Below are 21,259 nucleotides of genomic sequence, written 5' to 3'. Positions count from 1 at the left end.
TAAGATAACAGCTTTTGACTAGTAAATGCTGATCTTAAACAAGTCCACGATCATAATGGAAAAAAAAAATTAAACAGTTGGAAGGTAACTTGACATATTTCCAAACTCAGAAACTAATAACAAACGGTACATATACAGTTCCCATATTTCCACTTAACCCAATCTAATAATCACAGCTGATTTCCAATTACTAAATCACCAAACTAGTACAATTTACTACTAATTACCGTGCAATTAGCTAACTATCTGGCAAAAAATTAATACGCCTTTCACCCAATGGCACAGCTCTTGGAAATTGGATGAATGTGCAAACATATTGGTAGTAGTAGTTGCCTAATTGTATGGCGACTTAATACAAACCCACATAAGTAATTATGCAGGAGTGATCACATCACATAGAATATGAGCAACGAAAAAACTAATTGAATCAAATCGGCCAATAAATAATCAAGTGTCTTACGGATCATATGTGGTGGCCAATAATACTAATATATATTTAAAAAAAAAAAAAAAGATACCGAGGAATGTACTTTCTATTAGTCTGATATAGTTTGTCTTTCAGCTCTTGATAATCCTGTCAAAATTTGATATAGCAACCCATTTAGTATTAGATTTATAATTGTATCTTGAGTTCAAGTGGAGTTACAGGCCAAACACTACGTACAGCAGTGCCGGATCCATTTGATCTTCCTTTGTCATACCCAGATTAACAAAGTCATGTTGGTGATGTCTTTTTTTTTTGGATGGAAAACTGTGAAGAAGCACCTTGCAGCAAGACTTAATCAAGGGATCGTTCGCAAGGCTTCAAGTCCCTGATAGGCATCCATCGGATGGAGATTTACCTCTTAGTACACATGGTATTTAGTTTCATTTTTCATGATAGCGGATATATAGTTGTATCATTCTCTTGGATTAAAGATAAAGAAGTTGTGTTACGTTGAAACTCGAAAGAGATAGGAGTCGAAGGCTCTCTTTTTTGCATGTTGATGAAGCATTTCAAGAATCAAGTGTCCCGTGTATCATACATGTCATGACCAAGAATGTGAATTGCAAATGGCTATGAAGGTACTTAATTTCTAGTTTCTACTGGCTAGTGATAATATGTCTTTCCCTTCTTGATATTCTAGTTAAAGTTTGATAGCTACTGATTGGATAAATTCTGCTGACATTGAGAATTCTCTTTGTTTTGTGATTCAGGACATTAACTAACTACAGCACAGCGGTTTTTCCATAGCTTTTTTTTAATATATATTAAAAATAAACGTAATATATAGCAGCATGGACCAAAGTACTTGGAAATTATGTCTGTGTGGAAATTAAATCAAGGCCAACGTACAAGTCATTTGGTGATGGCGGCTTTGATGGAAAGCTCGGGAGAAGCACCTGTCGACGAGAAACAATGGAGTGTTCATGAGCCTTCAAGACCTTGGCATGCGTTGCATGAAGATTTACTCGTGAGTATTAGTGCACACAGCCAGCATTTAGATAATTTCTTTCTCCATTTTCTGCTTCAGGGTTTTCAATTTTGATATATCTATTCACTTGCAAAAAGCTGATTATCCGGATCCTTATATATTAATTTTCTCCAATTATTGTAGATAAAAATATTCTGCTACGTTGAAAGAGAGGACTTGAAGGCTCTCCTTTCCGTATCAAAATCATTTAGAAAAGCGGTAATAGTTTAATCGCACTTTACTTTAATTTCGAGCAAATCTTGTAGCATCCCAAGTGCTTATCATTTCCAATCTCCATTGGCAGGCTCTAATTGCAAAGGATACACACTTTGCATATATCACCCCAGACAGAACAATTGTCCGTCCAATCTGGGTTGAAAATGCTCCTAAAGCATTGAAGATTCTCAGATCTAGTTCTAGTTTCGATGATAAGAAGCCCACCATTGTTAAGACCTTATGGTGATGCAACTTAATCCACCCAAGATCTCCTTCTTCGATCTTCTTCTTAATTCAGAGCCTAAGTTAGTAGATTTAGCTAGCAAGATCATACTTGGTAATCGAGATTTGTACATGACATGCATGTAAGATTTGATGATGGACGTACTAATGCAAGCCAATCTAGGCATTTATGTCATCCGATCCCCAAAAGGATCATAACTTAAACAAACTCGATCCTTGACGATGGTTAATTTGCCCGGCTGCAGCCTCAAACTCAACTTCCCCAAGTGGTCAGTGCACCGATTCCCTTCCCGCCCCATATGTCTAATTCTACATTCATCTCAAGGTTTTTGTAACTATTCCTTCACTAGCTTAACCAATGAATCTTTCATGATTATCATGCCACTAGAATCTTTCATGATTAGCTTCCAACTCAGTTTGAGAATCCGTTTCCAGTACCACCCTAGCGGATTGCAGAGCCCTGGCTCGTTTCAACCCATAAGCCACTGTCCACAGCTGTTCTGGAAAAATTGCTCCATTCTTCAGATGATTTTGCTTCTTCTTGGAGATCGAGAGAATGAAGAATATTATGCTGCGGCCTCTAACAAGGTCCTAGCTAGAAGTCATCTCAGAAGTTCCATATATTGTGTTCATGAACTAGCTTATAAATGCTTTACGACTCCAACCAAAAAAAAAAAAAGAAAGAAAAGAAAAAAGGTTCATGTATGCTTAAATCTCAAACAAATTTATCGTTGCATGTCTTGGGTAAGGAAAAAAAAAATGAAAAATAACAAATCCTGCCCAACGGAAACCCCCAAAAGAAAACAAAAAGGTAAAAAACAGAAGGAAAGGTTAAAGTGATAGCGATTTCCATTAAATAACGTACCCTTCCTAATCATCTTCTATTGCAATTATAGTCACTTTATAATGTCTAAAAATTTACTCTCTAGGTCCAGAAGTCATAATTTTCAACATTTCTCTCATTGATTAATTCACAAATGAAAATTTATCTAAGCCTGGGCATGCACCTTTTATCACCCTAAATAAATTAAGGATATTTGTAATAAGATGCTCTCAGGACATTCATTAGTACATGTATATTACACCATGTGAATATACATATTTAATGCACTCCCTTCATTTACATTTTTTTTTTAAAAATTAGTTTCACTTTTGTTAAGAAAATAATTCCAACCTCTCTTAACGTGTGCTTAATTATGAGGAACCTGTTAGTGAAATCCATAACTTAAAAATAAATTTAACATTCCAAGAAAGAGATTATGTCCATTTACTGTGCAAACACAAGTCACACCGCACCAATATTATAGAGGTAGGCATGGACAAGTAGGTTTGTATGAAAACGATTATCCTTTAACAATGGCTACATATCTTAGGATCAGTCAGATAATTTAGCCCATAAACTTTGAACTTCAAAAAGTTTGGCCGTTCCCTTGTTTTTTTTTTTCTCCCTTTTGTTCTTGGAATTTTTTCCCTTTTGCTGCCAAATTAACCTGACATCAGAAGATGAAATAAAGGAGGAATTAACACAGAAACAAAACAAAAGATGGATCATACACGTACAAATTTATTCAGGAATGTCTCCAGAGTATGCTTTTGACATTCTTTTTCCAAACATGTCAGCAAACTGTTGGGCTTTTGAATTCTTCGAATTACTCAGTCAGCATGCATGTATTCAGCAAACTCCAAGCAAAAATGAATCCCTATACAATCAAGAACAAATTAGGAGTGGCTTCCTTTTGACTTAATTAGGCCTCCATTGACAGCCATAGATAGGTCATCATCGAGTCTTCGTCATGTGCAAAATCAACCAGCCAATTGCACCAACCAGCTTTTCTTCCCACAAATAATAATGCTGCTTCCTCTTCTGGCGGTACTAGCTAGTACTTCTAATGATGCAGCAAGTAACCCTGCTAGAGAAGATGTGTAATCAAATTGCATGACGCACAGAACCTTTGTTGGTGGTGCAAGGATTTTCTCGAATGAACAACGAAACCGAAGCTGGAGTGCTCAAGTCAGGGATCCCAATGTTTTTGGCTCAAGAGGTAAAGAGAATTTGGCACCATGTACTCCAGGAGGAGTGGAAATGGTACGACCGTGGCTTCTCTGCCACTTCGATCAAGGGTGAATGGACTAGTGAAGAAGACCTGTAAACATCATAGACTTTCCTGTCTCCTGTACTTTTCTTAGCTCTTTTCCTTCCCTTCCCCCAAAAATTAATCCCGCGGATAATCTTTCTACACAATTAGTTTTCACAGATGAGCTTTCCGTGTGAATCTTTATCTCGTTTCTTAACCTATAAGTTTGTACTGATAACCTTTTTTAGTTAGTCATCTTCTGATTTTTTTTTTTAATTTTATTTTGGTCCTATGCAATATGTAATAAACTGAAATTGCTGAAAAAATGGTCTCTAGAACCAGTTAACAGTGTCAATAAAGGTGGCATCATCATTTGCATCCAGATATTAAGTTTCTTTTTGTCTTCCATGATTCACAACATTTAGTGCATCTCTTTCATGGTTTTCGTAACTCACTTGTTACCTTTTCACTCATCTGATAGTTTATTTGATTTCTAAAGCAATCGGTGGCATCTCCAAAATTCTACAAGGAAAAATCCCGACGACATTAGATTAGCAAATCAGGATTATGATTGCGGGAGTGTAGTATTCCTTAATTTCTGGATATTACATCCATTGCAAAATGGCAATTGTCCTGAAAAAAACTGGACAGGCTTGTCAGTCGTGGTATGATCTCTTCCATCATTTCGTCCGTACATCAAGGTCTTAACTTTAATTTATTTATGTCTCACGGTTTTTTATGAATTCACTTTGATCATGCTTGCCTTTTTTTTTATTTTGCGCTAAATCTTCTCAAATTTTCCATTAAGGAAAAAGAAGTATTTGTTTCCTTTTTCTCTATCTCTTCTTTCCACTGTGTAAGATATGCCGATCGATAAGGATCGGGATTGATGATTTTTCCATTCACAGAAAGAATGGAGCTACTAAGATTCAATCACTTTTTAATTGATCATGCAATAAAAGTTTTCATTCGTACATCATATACTAACGTAGCACTGAAGGTTTTGTTTGAATTATTTTAGTGTCTAATTTATACCGTATGCTACTCCTACATCAGTACAAAATCCATCATACCTGAAACTTTGTTAATATGTACGTGTGTGGACTTGGATTTCTTTCTTTAATTTGTTGCTGCAGAAGAACAATGTGAGTGAAAAAGAAATTGAAGCCCATATGAAGTTTGGCAACAGTTGGACACAAATAGCCTAGCTGATCCCAGGAAAAAGTGCCAAATATCACTGGAATGCCACCAAAAGAAGAGCGCAAAGCCTAAGGAAAACCAAGAAGAAACCACAAGGCGGCCAGGAAAATGGGAAGAATAGATCAGAAATAATGGTAGTTGCTCCCATACTCATTCCTTCTTCAACATCACCACCACCATTACACTAACCAACACAAGTGATCATCCCAACTCCATGAATACGGTGGTGATGATGGATCGGCTGGAAGCATAAAAGAGGTGGGCTTGATGGAGAAGGTCTCAAATCCCATCTCAGTCGTCAGTTCTATCTATCTTGCTGAAATGCGTCCACGCTTTTAAGGATCGACCTTATGATTTATGACTTTGGCTTAGTGAAGTAAGTTTAAATTCTAGTATTAAGTATTGGTGTGTCTCGTTTCAGCTACAACCTTACGCTTTGTTTAATTTGTTAGTGGAGATAGGTTTTATCACCCATGTCCTTGCTTAATTAGTTCCAAGTAGCTTCGGTTCGCATTTATTTAACTTTGTTAATGTTGAATATGCTTTTCCATGTATCAATCATTTTCCTTTCAAATTAAAAGAAAAAAGATTCACCGTTAATACACGGTTTTTTTTTTTTAAAAAAAATTTGGACAGTTCGTATGCCAAAACTATCATCCCAAATTACTATGATGCTGCATGCTGTCAATGAAAGTATACCAATTATATGTATTTATACACCATTATACACTTCCTTCTCAATGATGAAAATTAACATGGGGTATCCGCCCGAAATGAGAGGCTCTTTTTGGAAGAGAAAGATGAAAATTAACATGGGGGATCCGCCCAATATGAGAGGCTCTTTTTGGAGGAGAAAGTATCTCCACCAACTGCGGTTGCGTACCGTCATCGCTGTACTAGTGGTTCAGTTTCATTCGAGTCAATATGCATGGTTTTTTTGATCGATGAACTTTGGTCGTGAAGTATTTTCTTTTTGTCTCAGAACTACTGGGCAAAGCCTTGGGCCTGCCCAACCTACATTTTACAGGTAATCGGAGACTGCTACGTTCTCAAGCCAAGGCCTTTTACGAACTATACCAGATAAACAGACCTTGGGCTCAAACCCATAAACACCCTCCCCGACCCCACACCATTGGGAAGGAAACCAGCACATCCATCGGCCTTGCTCCCGTAGGGATGACAGGAAGGACACATAATAAACAGACTTGCTATGGAATAAGAACCAATTTCTCATCAAGTCACCAGCAAGAATGTCTGGCAGTCATTAGCAGCCAACCATCAACCCCAAGGCAGCAGCAAAAATGCAAATGGGTAAATACTACAATTTGGTTGTTACAATCTCTTACACAAGATGCATGTAAAAATACAAATGACCAAAAAAGCCAGAATACCTTGAATTTCTTTTACAAAAAAATAGTTAACTAGTTAATGGCTGGCAAAAGCAAAGCTAAAACGGTCCTACAAAAAATAATGCTATAAAATCGAAAATATTCTTAAGGCCCTGCAAGTTAGCAGCAGCTCCTTCCCAGCAAGATTTTGAGTAAAAACTACATATACCTTAAAACTAGTAGCATATAGGACATCCTTTAGTTTTTACTTGTAGGAGAGCTACAATCACAAATTTTCCTTACTTCGACCCAACACAAGAAGAACAGAACTGCATCTTTTCCTTTGGAGAGAAAGGGAAACAATTTAAAGTATAGGGTGAAGCAGAAAATGGGTAGACGAAGATGAAAGAAAGGTAGCTGGTTTCCCAGAGACAATGACAAGTCGCTATTCTTTGATCCTACAATTTCCTGTTCTGTTCCCCAACATTAGAAGCATGTGCTAAGGTTATGATGCATTTGGAGGTAGAGTCGAGTCCAATAGGCCTTCTTGAAGAGCAACCCAAAAATGTCAACTATGCAATGATCAACACAATCCCCTCGCTGCCAACTTTTCACGCATAATACATGTACAAGCTGTTGGCAGCTGCACAAGCAACTGAGTTTTCCACTGGATGCCATGCCAGGTGGAGCAGCTTCGTTGTAAAATCAAACGAGTTCCCATTTGCATCAACTCCTGGACTTTCTGCTCCTGAAATTAATATCCCAGATTTTTTCATGAATATATCCAAGTGCACAAGCACCAAATACACCAAATGATTCGGTAACTAACACGATATGCTTTTCAATAAAAGCAATTACCTCTTCTCACAACACGGGTAATACTGCTGCTCAGGGATCTTGAAGGCCTTGAAGGAGTCTGGACTTGTCTCCTAAACAAATTGATACCAATTTATTTTGTCGTCGACATCACAAATACAAATTCAACTTTAATCAGCTGTTAAAACTTTTCATAAATTGCAGCAAAATTACCTCATTGGGTTTTTGCTTGCTTCAAGAGTAGCTGCTTCAGTACTACCCGTCGCACAACCGAAAACACGGAAGAGATTGCTGGAACACATACATATAGGCAATCAGATTTTATAAATCATGCAATTACTTAATTTACTAAGAACTAACAAAAGGAGGAGAGTTCACTACATGCCTGTAAGAACCAGTTGCTACACGCAGACCGTCACCGCTCAGGCAACACTCAAACTTATCAAAGATGGAATCATTTTCATATAAGTCACACAGCTGGATATTGATGATTGTAGATTAATCAGTTCCGAAATGCAACAATAGTGTCAAAATTTTCTGATAAAGAAGCTAGACAAACTCGGGTAAATCACCTTTGGTCTTAGATACTCATGAACCTGGAAGGTTGCAACAGGACCAGAATCCATATTAATGTCCCATAGCTGAACAAAAAATGTAAAATATCAGTCAGAAGCCAAATTTAAAACAGCCCTACACTTTTCATTAGTGTTTCTTGTGCCTGTAAAACAACCAAATTCATTCTAGTTTCCCTAGGGATAACGGATAGAGAGAGCCTGGAATTTCATATATTGCAAGGAAATATGAAAGCAAAGAAGTTTTCTTAAGCAAATTATGTATAAACCAGCACATTAGGCTTGCAAACGCCAAGCAAAAAGTGTATACTAGCATCATGCATTTCCCAAAAGATAAAACTGCACTCAGCAAGATCTAAACGTCAAATGACCCAAAAAGTTCTACTTCGTCAGTCTCCACTCCAGTAATCTAAGGATCTGACAATACAAATTTATGTACCAAGGACACAGAAAATCATATATGTAGAAGCCATAATCCTGTTCTCAAAATTGGACATAGAGTGGGATCAGGACATTAACATGAAAAGCATGCATCTGTACAGTAATATGTATAATCTTGTTTAAAGCCAAAAGGAGGGGATAAAGCCCAAAAACCAAACCTTAAGGGTCATGTAATCACGACTAAGAATATATCTACCATCCTTTGCAAATTTAATATCTGAAATTGAAGCTATTATCTCAGTGAAAAATGATCTTGAACCAGGTGCCTCCTGTTCCTCAAACCTGTGTACAAAAGGAATATCTTGAGGTCCACCGGGCATTCAGCATCAACACAATTATATCTAAAAATTTAAATAAACAATGCTTTTTTTTTTCTTAATGAGAGAGAATTGATTCACAAATTGCCAGCCAACTTTTAAATTCATATTTTCTGAAACATTTTTAACTTTCATGTGAAATAGCTGAAGACAAACATGCAATCTTTAGCACTTACAATTTAGAATGTGAATCACACAAAGCTGACTGCCGCAAATCAATCAGACGAATTGATCCCTTTGAACTACTATATGCTAACATGTTACAGTGGGTAGGGTGAAACTCTGCTGAAGTTATGACCTCTGCAAGAAAACATAGATCATGCCTACACCAAAATGTTGTCGACAAGAAAATACATGCATAAATGAGGAATGCAAAAGTGAATACGAGTGAGTAATCAAATCCAAAGATAATAAACACATTTTTTATTTTCAAAATCATCTACTCTTTGCTTCATATTTTAGCATACAAGATCAATTTTCTTTAAAAAAAGGAAGCATCATTAAGACTTAAATTTTAGTTTTGTCAGGAAAAGATTACCGTACATACACCTGCAATTGAACATCACATTCCAATGAACAAATATGGAAATAAACAAGAATTTGCTCTATATTTTATACATATATACAAAAGGATGTATTTGATTCTAGTAACTGAAATTTTACCATAATAATGAGAACAAACTAAAAACCAAACATAACTGATGCTTGCTTTTACAACAGGAATTATCATGGATTCGGAGAGAGAAGAATCATTCTGTGACGGGTCCTCTAATTGATATTTCCCATAACATTTTCAGTTACAAAAGAACCTCAATTTATCTCCATAAACAAGTAAATAAATAAATGAAGATTGTGCAAGCCATTATGTAAAAAATTGCATTTCTGACCTGAAGCTGATCAAATAATACAAGGAATAATGGTTTGTGCAAATATACTGAAGTAGAGACTTCTCAAACAAATGGCATCTCAAGTGAGAGTTTCTAACACTGCTGAAAAAACACTCAAATGACAGCACAAGAATAGCACGAAAATGTAAAATGATCCTTTTAAGTAAGTAGCATCATCTTAATCAGTTATAATAATTATTTCTTCAAAAAAAGCAAAGGTGCAAAAAGATATATAATTAACATGGAAAACTGGCCTATTGTATGAGACTAGTACTCAAATCAAAATGCAAAAACTTACCAGTTAGATCCTCCATATTTGCTGGCTTAACATCAACTATATTGAAACTTTGGTTACTAATTTCCAAGTTCCAAAGGTTTATTCGTAAGTCATCAGCTGATATAAATGTTTCACCATCACTGAGAGAGAGAGAGGTTTCAGAAACAGGCTAACTACATATAAAAGCAGAGAAAATTTTCAAGCAATCAAATAGCAGAATGCAAGAGGAACTACTACTGATTGTAGCAGCAACTGGAATAGTGTCAACTTCTTAAAAGCTCATTCACAATGTGTCACAAGCAAATTAAAAACACTATCTGTAAACAATTAAATGTCATGAAGTATTAATTACAGAATCTACAACAACACAAGTCAATTGTCATTGCTCCTTTTTTGCCAAAAAGGTTGTTTCCAGAATATTTAGCGAGACCATATAACGTCCAGCATAACTGTTCCATCTAAAAGTTTATCAGCATCATTTTCAATTAGTACTTTAGATCCTTCATCCATCTAAATTCTTAGTCCTTGCATGTGTTATTCTGCAAGTATCCCAGCCAATATAAGCTCCCCACCCTCCTCCCCCCTCAGAAAAGAAATAGAAAAAGCAGAAAACGAGGACCAGGAGTCCAATCAAAGAGAAATTGAAGAGAGAAGTTTGCACAAAACAAAAATTGTAAAAGCTCTTGCTCTGTTGTAATTTTAGCGAGAACATCATTAGCCAAGAGATATCATCAATCCTTAATCGGAGTGCTTCAACATCATTACATAACAAGAGTCAAATAAGTGTCAAGAGAGTCATAAAAATAACAAATAGCAAATACTTACCTGTTATTTGAAATTGAATTAATGTGATAGTCATGAGCATGAGCATAAACCCTTCTGCATCTTGCAACAAGACTGGTTTCAGTGCTTGTAACCTGCATTATACAATCAAAAAATAATTAAGTCGGAAAATACAAATGTGATCAAGAAAACTAATGCCACCTATGCAAAAGCTGAAAGTAGCATTTAAGAGTCGGATAATGTCTTTCTTCATGTTCCACTACCCTAGATACAAGCACTTCCTAATTGTGATAGCTTTTTCGGAAGATTGAGTCAAAGTCTAGTTCAAATTGCAATGGTGCTTGTGTCAGTATAATATGTTGGATAAGCGACAAAATAAAAGTTTATATCAGGAAATGTCAACTTGGGTGAAGCAAAGTGGCCTGCTTTAAGGATGTAATTTGAACTAGTACACAACCATATTGTCCAAGAAATAATGTAAAATCTCGCAAAAGCTGTAAGCTGTGAAGAAGTACAACTACCACGGGCAAACGCAGCGATGGAATGCCCCCAGGTGGAAATGTCATGTCATTGTTCAAGCAACTATATGATCTATCGGGGTAGGCTCCATTTGCAAGACATGGCTTAGGACTGGATGAAACAGTAGAACTAGAAGCACTACCATTTCCAACAACCTTAGATGGATCAATATTCATCTCAGAAATTTTCTTGACTTTCTTCTCTTGGACCTGTTTTATTTCAAAAATGGAAACGAACTTAGCAAATTTTTTTGCTATCAAAATTCAAAAGATCACAAACAATGTGTTGATCCAAAACTTCCAAATGTATTGAACCAAAAAGGATGTAAAGCACACTCTTCATAGGCCCTCTACAATCATGACAGAAAGTTTGACAATAGATAAACTTTTAGTGCCCAAAAGACACATTGAAGCATGATATAATGATTGACTACTCAAGAAATAACAAAGCACACTGTTTACTCGCAAGAGGAGAGATTTTAATATTGCACTAACACAGCTTTACGGAGTACTTCATACCAGAGCCAGAGGTCATAAAGGATGCACAATCAGTAGCAAGAAAGAGAATCCTTCAACATCATGCAAAGCCAAAATACGCATAGTACAGGAGCATATAGTCCAGCAGATAAATATTAAAGAAAAAAAAAAAGATGCTCCGTGCACATGAAAGGGCTCATAGTTTCATTAAAATGTCAAATCAGATAGGACAGGAACAGATTGCTAGTTGCCATAATTATTGATATATCCAATAATAGTGGATCTAGGTGATTTACCTTCCAAAACTTGATTGTTTTATCATTAGTGGACAGAAGAAAGAGGGCACCATTAGCTGTTTGGCACCACCGAATCTTGTTGATTTTTTCCTCGATCTCCAGACTCTTCAGATAGTCAAACTGAACATAAAAGATGTGAAGACATTAAAGATACAGGAATAGAATTAACCCTTTTTTTCTTTTTTGGGTGCAATTTTAAGCATAGTTGGAGGGTTGCTAGAAGCGGGAGCCTGACATAAAAGTACCCGACAAGCGTACTTAAGAATTTTACCGGGAATATGAAGTCTAAAAATCTCGCCCTAATCATTACATTTCACATATAAATTTCCTTTACCATGCCTTTTGTGTACATTTTAAGACAAATTTAAAAAAATCTCTGACAACATTTGGCCGTTCTTTTATTGTTTAACATTTAGTTAGAGAGATAAAAGAAGGACATAATAAAGGCATACCTCAGGTTCATGACTCTGGAATTCTGTCTTGTAACGGAATTCTGGATGCCGACTCGCTGGATAATCCATCCTTTCTAAGTCTCTTCGACTTCCACCATGCTATGATTGTTGCAAGAGAAAATAATACAATAAGTAAGAATTGTTTGTATGTCTCTACTTTCTTACGCAACAATTACTTGCTCAAATGTACCATAAAAGAAATATGTAGCGCATAAAAATACCTCCTTCATATCTGTCCTCTCAAACAACACCACTCTGCCTCCACGGTCACCGGTAGCAAGATGGTCGCCAGTTTTATCAAACTCAATTGCTGAGATGATGTCAACTGCAAATAAGGACAAGGAAAATATTACAAAACACCGTCCAGCAGTTATCAAATATCAAACTTATCAAGATGATCATGCGACTAATATTATGACATAAACACTAGTTCTTGTCAATAGCCACTTTGCCATGATTCTCAAACTTCAAAACATCATGCAAACAACAATCATGAAACATTATCCTTTCTGAAAAGGACAAATGAATTTAGATGAGAAAGCTAAAGAGCTTTAGTATGTAAAATAAAGAGAATTGAAATCCAGACATAGATCATGTGAACATACCTTTCACCAATCTCTTAATTAAATCTTCATGACTGGCCTAAATTTTTTTCCAAAAGCCCAAATGTACTTACAGTCATGATGCTAGAAAATGCTTTTGCAGTTTTTAATGTGTTAACTCAGGGCATCCACGCCAGTCAACTTAAGGATTAAGACTGGTTTCATCAGTACAAATCACACATGCAAAGCTTCAAGCCTACCCAGCTACAAATGCTCATGGTAAAATCAAGTGAAACATTATATAGCAAATGAAAGCGCCCATTCCTCATACAAATATGATTTTACCCTGCATGACTCCATGATGAAAGTTATACTATCAGACATAGTTCCTTAAGAAACATCAAAGATGAGTTCCCCTCCTGTGTTCTAGCTTTCCCAAAAATGATGCAATAATGCAGGTGAAAGAGCTTCAAAAATTATAAACTCTATTGGCACCTAAGAAGGAAGTAACCAGAAGAAAGGTATGCCAATTCACCATGCACGTGTTGGGAGTTTACAGTCATTCCAACTAAAATCAACTGATAGCTTTTACCATCTGTTTACAGTTCAAATCAAAATGCTGCCACCATCCCCTCCAATAATAACTAGACTTTGGAACCACAAAACGTTACTGATAAATAACAATACTGAGCATGGCTAAAAATGTTTTCCCCTTTAGTCAAGGAAAGCATTTACATGTGGATGGCATGATGTGTATAACCGTAAACCAGCATAGTTCCTCTGCCATGCAGATCTTTGTTAAAGTCTCTAAAGAAAGCCCTAAGTGACAGTTCCATCATCATCCTAAAGACCTGCCCTGGTAGACTTTGAAAATATTTTCAAAAATCTCATCCTTGTTATGCTCACAATAGAACTCAAGCATTCCTATAAATGGGAGAAGTACCTTCATCTAAATGAAGGTTTAAGGTAATTATCCTCCTCTTTAAGGGTTTACTTTTGCAGAGAAGGAAAAGGAATGAGACACCATAAAAAAAATTCTCAAGACATTGACAACGTTCAAATTTCACGTGCCAACAAGTCTTAACTACAAGACATGACACACATGTACTTAGTTTTAACAAAAATGACGCATGGCACGACTCCAGTCATCATGCTTTAAAAACTTCAATGCTGACCAATATTTCCATAGAGTGTGTCGGATAGCAGCCAGCAAGAGAAACGTGTGAACCGCAGCTTACCAATACCATGGGTGGACCAAATTGGCTGTCCACCAATCAATAAATCCAACGACTCTAGAAGATTAGTTTGAAAGGGTGAGGTAAGCCAAATCAGCCTTCTTTTTGCCTTCCCTTCCGTGAAACACAAACCTAAATATACCGTGTTAAGAAATCTTGGCTCATAAACCAACAACACATGTCGTCTTGCGCCTCTTCCTCATTTTTGGCAAAGAGCGTGCTACCTTCTTTGACAATCTTAGGCCATATTCAATGAAGACAAATTGATATTATAGGGAAGCGGCGAGTTATCATATGCCACATCACGGAATCTGAACTGCCTTTTGACCCAAGATTATTGTAGTTTGCGGAAAGGTTTGTCGTCTAACATTCACTACCTTTCCTCCAAGATTTCCAGTACGGCAGAACAAACTGTCCATGACCGTTGGCACGACAATCTGAACGTGTTGTCTATGCATATTCACACAACCTCCTACAAATAACTCCATGCAGACAACTAAAGATCAACGTAATCCAGAAAAACAAGGAAAGCTGACATCCAGGATACTTACCAACTGAACTCACCATTGCTGCTTGCAACTAAAGCCAGTAAAATGAGGTCTTTAATATCAATCCAACAGAAAAACAAGAATAGAAAGTTGGAAAACACTATTCAAACATCTCTAAGAAAATCAAAGATCCAGACTAGTTCAAAAATTACAGCATGCATTCCGGAAAATTTTTTTAAAAAATCCAAACTTACACTAGACTTGATTGACTTAGTTCACACTGTTCATTCCCAATCTTATACAAACAAAAGACATGCAATCCAACTTGAAATAATCCACACTAGACATTCAACAATTGCAGATAAATCAACTAACTTCTCAACAATTGACGATCCAAAAAACAGATTAAAAAACATGTATACAAACCCTAATCACTACACCCAGACTAAATACCCTATGGATCCAAAAAGTGAGAGAGTGAGATAAAGTCCAATAAATTAATTAAATGCAACTGTACCTTCCTGAACTTCTTCGCCCGCCGTGCGTTCACCGAAAACCTGAGAGAATTTCCACTCGAGCGGCGGTGGTGGCCCCGCCGGAGGAGCTGCCGTGACCTCTCCACCATCACCACCGTTCATCTCTTTGGGCCCAATAAAACTACAGAAATCGAACTACACCACCGCCAAATCAAATCACAGCAATCGAAAATTGCGCCAGAGAGAAAATGAACAATCACTTCGTTTAAAAAATTAACAAAACAAAGTTAAAGAAAAAAAGGAACAAAGACGATCGCTTTCTTCTAGGTTTTTAAGGATCGCAGCTTCATGTAAAATGTTGGATGGATTCAGATTCAATCATCCCCGAACTCAAAAATCAACGAATAATACTACATAGAAATCCTCCACGTACAGATTTATTAGAGAAAAAAGGACAGTGAAATATTTTTTTCCCCCCTCTTCTCTTTCTCTCTCTAGAGGAGAAAAATGGGAATTAAAGAGTAGCGAACCGTTCTTTTGCCTAAGGCGGAGCAATACAGTAGTGTTAAGCTCTCTCTATCAATAATAATACACATTCTCTCTCTCCTCCGTTTTATATTTTCTCAAGTCATGCTATACTCACATGGCGGTCATATGATCATCAAGTCCTCGGTTCACCTCATGACAAAATCTGTATTAAGCACAGTATTTTAATGGGATAATTGCAGAAACCTCCCCCTAAGGTTTCTGACTATTTGACTCGTCTCCCTTCAAGTTTTAAAAATTATATTAAACTCCCTTAAAATTTATTATATTGTAACATTTAGATCCAACAAATAATTAAAAAGTGATATCAGGAGAAAGAAGATAATATATGATTTTACCATTGTTCCTTATCTGCTAAATTATTTAATTAATCTAATACAAGCCCAAATACTAAAGAAAAGACTATAATTTACTATTTATCATTAGAGTTTAATTTACATATGACATTAAAAATAGTGTATCATTCTAAATATTTTATTTTAATGTAAGATCCAAATTACACTTCAATTATGAATTCAATCAAAAAATTTTGCAACCAAAATATTACAAGGTGTGAATTTTAATATCATAAAAATCTCAACAATTAATTTTAATGTGTTAACAAGAATATTTATAATGTTAAAGTTTGTTCTATGTAATATTTTAAGAGTAAATCTTATATACACTAACAATGTATACACTATCCCCGTTTGATTAATGACATGTGTGCAAAAGTTGAATTTCAAAATCAAATTTTGCATAGTTGTCTTTTATTCAATGTTGACAGTGTAGTGCCAGTATAGAAAAGATTAATCCATATTTTAATTATATATTTTTTATTATATATTATTGATTATGTTTGACAATGGGTATTTAACTAAAAAGAGTAATTTGGATCTTGTATTAAGTAAAAAAAAATAAAATGATATACTATTTTTTGGATGCTATATATGATTTGATCACTAATGATAAATAACAAATTTTAGTGTATTTCTTTTAATGTATGAGTTGGTATTAAATTAATTAAATAATATAGTAGATGAGTGTATTTCTTTTAATGTATGAGTTGGTATTAAATTAATTAAATAATATAGTAGATGAGAGGCAATGATGGAATCATGTTATCTTCTCTGTTCTAATATCACTTTTTAATTATTAAGTGGATCTAATGTTATAAGTTAATTAACCTCAAGGGAGATTAGTGTAATTTTTGAAACCTATAAGAAATCCAGTGAAATAGTAAAAAACGTGGGGGGGGGGAGATTTCTGAAATTATCCCTATTTTAAATTTTAATCATGTAACAAATTTCATCTCTATATTATTATTATTTTAACATGTAACAAAATCTATCCATTATCAACAAAAAAAAAAAAAAAAAAAAAGCTCTTGAAAATTCTCAAATTGTCATGTCCTGCAACAATATTTATCCGACTAGTTGTCCCAAATGCAGGACGAGTTGTAATTTGATTGAGTTGTACTTAATTGCATTAATTCATTAATATGAGCTATTATGTAATCTTACAATACAAATTCTCATTGCCTATGTCCTACATTAAAATATTGCTATAGAAAGGCTCTTTAACGGACACTGGAACCATGATGTCATTGATTTGGTATTAATTAGAAAATAGGGTTCAAGGGAAAATTTTATATTTTATCGAGTTAAAATATTATGATGAGAATAGGACATCTTTACAATGTATATTGTGAATACTTTGTGTATCATGTGAAGCCACCTTATCGTTCTTTTGTACAAATTTTTTGATCGGAAATTTTTTTTTTTTAAAAAAAACATCAATTTATGTTCTTGATATGCTAATGGAAGTGCTGTACTGCCCCGTTCAAGTATCGGTTAAAAATTAGGAATGAAAAAGAAAATTAGGAAGAAAGAATCGGTTGGAGAAATATTTAGAGCGGTGGGTGATTTGGAAAGGGTGACGGGCGGTTAACATAGCAGGAGATGATTAGGAAATATGTTAAGGGAGTTCTGTAGATTACAGGGGCTTCGTTGAAGAGGAGGAGACCGTGGGGGGTGGTGAGGTGGACGGAAATGACGTAAATGGCCTCGTCTTTTTATCTTTAACTTTTTAGAAAATTTCTTGGAAGCAGATTTTTCATTTTTAATTTTATATTTCGTGGGTTTGAGGGTAAAAGACAAAGGCAAGAGGTTGAAAAGTGGGTTTAGTTAGAGATGACATTATAGATGAGATGAGATGAGATGAGGGAGAGAGAGAGGGGGAGGAGGTGGTTTTTGTCAGGAGCTGCGCGTAGAAACTTATGAAGAAACGCACCGTCGCGAGTTGTCTTTCTGCCACGAGGATTATCAGTCATCACGTAAGAGAGAGCAATCTTGGGCGTCAGTCTTGCGGACCAAAGGAGAACAAATGAGAAATGTTTAATCGGAGAACGGGGTCAGTGAGTCTGATTTTTTGACAACGGAAAATCCAACAATTTTTATTTCGGGGCTGTTAATTAATGTATGTGTCTCCTTGCGTTAATCTCCCAAATTAAAAGAAAAAAAAAAGGGAAGAAAAAAAATTCTCCTAGCTAGCGTGCATATTGGCTCAAGTGTGTGTCTGTTTGTGTTAAGTTGATTATTCTCATTGGTTATAAGTATTTACTTATTAGCAGTTAGTGTTTCTTAAATTCTTGTTTCTTAGGTGCCATTTAAAAAAAAAATAGAAAGCTTGTCACTGCTTGTAATTGAAATATTACAATCACCGCTTGTAAAGACAGCGTAATCTGAGCCTAAGGTCCGTAATATTCACGAGTATATATTAGTCACTACTCATCTTGATAGCTTTTTTCAAGGGTTGAAATTTTGAAAAAATAAAAAGTTAATTAAAATATATATATATATATATACATATACAAATATAAATACAGCATATATATGATAATAATAATTATTAACGTGTATATTCATATGACATGTTAAAAAAAATTTGACACCTATTAGAAAAACTCTTTCGTTAATTTACAAGTACCTACTTTACAACATTTATATATTTCCTATGCCACCAAGCGGCAAATAATTTTCATACGAGGTACTATATTCATTTTGGCTTGAGTCTGCCTGTTTACCCGTCATGATTTTAAACTACTATCATCAAGAATGTTTGAGCCTGTTTTGTTAGTTACATTTCGTCAAAGGTTATCTTTCCAATGATGATTGTAGGAAGCCTCAATCAATATAGGAATCTCTCTTTTTTAGTGGATCAGTTTCTTTTATCCAGGTTTGTACCTTTTTTTTTTTTTTTTTTTGTCGAAATGATAGGAATCCAGGTTTGTACGTGTATAATAAACTGTTTGTAATAAAATGTTACAGACCATAAGGAACATAAGCAAGCGTACAAAAATTACGCATGCATGCATGCTCGATGTCGATGGTTTCCTGGGAAGTTTCAAACACCCAGTGAAGTGCAAACCCTCCAAGTTCAGGCACAACTACATAAGCATTTAATTTCAACCGGCAGTATATATGCAGGTGGTGGTTTCAACTCAACTCAACCCCAGATGCAGCAAATTCAAAAGAATTTAGCGTTGGAGATTAGTTAAACCAAAAGTTCAAAATGAATGATCTCTAGAAATTAGAAAACCATTTCTTTCTGTCTACCCTTGCCAGAGGATAGATACATGGTAGTGAGAAAACCATCATGTTCAGCAGCTTCAAGATTATACGTAGTTAGTGTTTATAATATTTGAACTGGTACGAGTCCTTTTTAGAAGAAAGTGGTTTCAGTTGCCAGCCATCAGAAATATTGCAATCCATGAAGAAATGCTGTAAAATTTGCTGTTTGTCAACATAAGCTGCGAGCATAGTTATCTTCAAGGGAGTTATGGATGATGCTTCTAAGCATAAATAACAGCCACTACAGGATGAACGAAGTTGTGGGGGTAGGTTCGCTTTCCAGACGTTCAGCCAAGGTAAAGCAGGACAATTGTATTGTGTTGTAACAAAGATGAATAGATGTTTTATAGCCAGACCAATCCATTCGGGCAGAATCCCAACCCAAGCTCGGCTGTTTCTCTCACCATGTACTGACAATAGGAGTGCTAAGAACAAACAAAACAAAAGCCGGTGCAAGCATGGTAGAGACCTGTGAAATATTCCGTTGTTCAAGAACATTATCGATTAAAATCAGCAACACAGCTACCAGCCAAGATTCAAGATGAAAAGCCCCTTTATTCCTAAAATACGCACTCCTATATGGATATCTAATTCACTTTTTTTTAGAAAAGATTTTGAGAAAATGTGAAATTTTTATTGATAAGATCAGAAATTTACACTTCAGGGTATGCCCTCACTACATGAATACAAAGCTCTAAAACCGTATATTATGTGAAAACGAATAACCGAGTCAGTATTTCTTAGTATTCAGAGATATGCCCCACTACATTGCAAGCTCACAAGTTTCTCTATTCCTTGGACATTACCACATATTGTACTGTATTAGTGATAGTTTGTATAATTCCTAAAGGTGACACCTGCTTTGCTTGGAACAACAAGGACCAGTCTTCTGAGTTGAAAGTTGAAACCCAGAGGAATTCGCTCCCCCGTGTATGGCCAACCATCTAATCTCTTCTTCCCAACCATAATTGCCCCTATATACCGCACAATTGTCCTGTGCTTCCTGCACGCCCCTTGTAAAACTCTGCAACCAAAAAAAAAAAATGTGCGTTCAAGGGTGGAAAATCCTTGAGGCTCCTAATATGTGGGTTCAAGATGCTGTTCTTTAATAAAGTAGTATCTGGCATCGTGGTTTCTTCCTATATATATTCCTCCGGTGGAGACTGGAGAACATACATAATTTGAATATCTTGAAGTGATGCTCAGCCTAGGAAGCAAGTTGACAAGGTGATTAAAGTGATCTTGCTTGCTTAGAAGAAAGAGTGAAAAGCTATAAGGCAGATACAGCTGCAATGCTCCATATTAAGTTAGAAGCAAAATCCAGAGTAATTAGACACCTTTTTCTTCACTCTTTCGTTTTTCATTTTCAGATACATATAAAACTGAAAATTGTATGAACAATTTGAGTGTCTGTCATTACAGGATGATATAAACCCCTATGAGACTATGACAACTAATTTGAGGGCAGGACATCGCAACAGTTCAGACCCTTGGACAACAGAGCAATTGTAATCATCTTCTTCAAGTCGAACAGAGAGGATTTCAAGAGTCTTTCCAGCACAGGTGCTATTGTCAGGAAGAATACGAGTAAAAATACCATCTAAATTAGAAGAGCTATGCTTTTCCCATTAGGATGATGTGACAGCAAGCAGACACTCATTTAAGTCTTTAAACTTGATGGTGGCCAGTGAACGTTGTATCACAGAGGACCATCCATACCTCCAAGGATCCCGACCACAAAGAGACACAGCATTTGATACCGAAATGGGAAGGCACGAGCCCAACGGTTAAGCCTTGTATCATCATCAGAATTTATATAGCAAAAAGGAACCAAAGCTGAAGGACTTATAACACAACAATTCAGTCCCTTGGCTCAAAATACCACAAAAAGTTTTAACTTAGTTTCAAAATCAAAATTGCTAGTCACAATCACTCCTACATGCTGATTGTTAAAGCATAAATGTTTTGAACAACAAAGTAGTTCATGCAAAATGCAGCCAAATTACTAT

The 21,259-nt window shown here is 35.8% G+C and overlaps 1 protein-coding gene across 2 annotated transcripts; it reads right to left on the bottom strand.

The window, feature by feature from the left end:
- Window positions 1–6,480: 6,480 nt before the first annotated feature.
- On the bottom strand, window positions 6,481–15,658 carry LOC113768002 (serine/threonine protein phosphatase 2A 55 kDa regulatory subunit B beta isoform-like). Of its 2 annotated transcripts, none has more exons than XM_027312212.1 (14): window positions 15,135–15,658; window positions 12,574–12,677; window positions 12,353–12,451; window positions 11,901–12,020; window positions 11,128–11,337; window positions 10,652–10,743; window positions 9,848–9,966; window positions 8,839–8,962; window positions 8,504–8,627; window positions 7,905–7,973; window positions 7,718–7,809; window positions 7,546–7,623; window positions 7,375–7,445; window positions 6,481–7,264 (listed from the first exon to the last, which is right to left on the bottom strand). In XM_027312212.1, exons 1-14 carry the CDS (start codon window positions 15,253–15,255, stop codon window positions 7,128–7,130), a joined length of 1,560 nt encoding a protein of 519 aa, XP_027168013.1. In that variant the 5' UTR covers window positions 15,256–15,658; the 3' UTR covers window positions 6,481–7,127. The 2 variants fall into 2 exon arrangements, with proteins under 2 accessions (XP_027168013.1, XP_027168014.1); XM_027312213.1 differs by having other exon boundaries at window positions 11,131–11,337.
- Window positions 15,659–21,259: the final 5,601 nt, after the last annotated feature.

Source organism: Coffea eugenioides, chromosome 4 (assembly GCF_003713205.1).
Source record: "Coffea eugenioides isolate CCC68of chromosome 4, Ceug_1.0, whole genome shotgun sequence".
Taxonomy (NCBI): Eukaryota; Viridiplantae; Streptophyta; class Magnoliopsida; order Gentianales; family Rubiaceae; genus Coffea; species Coffea eugenioides.
The sequence above is the reverse complement of the archived record's forward strand: the minus strand, read 5'-3'. Positions and strand labels throughout refer to the sequence as shown.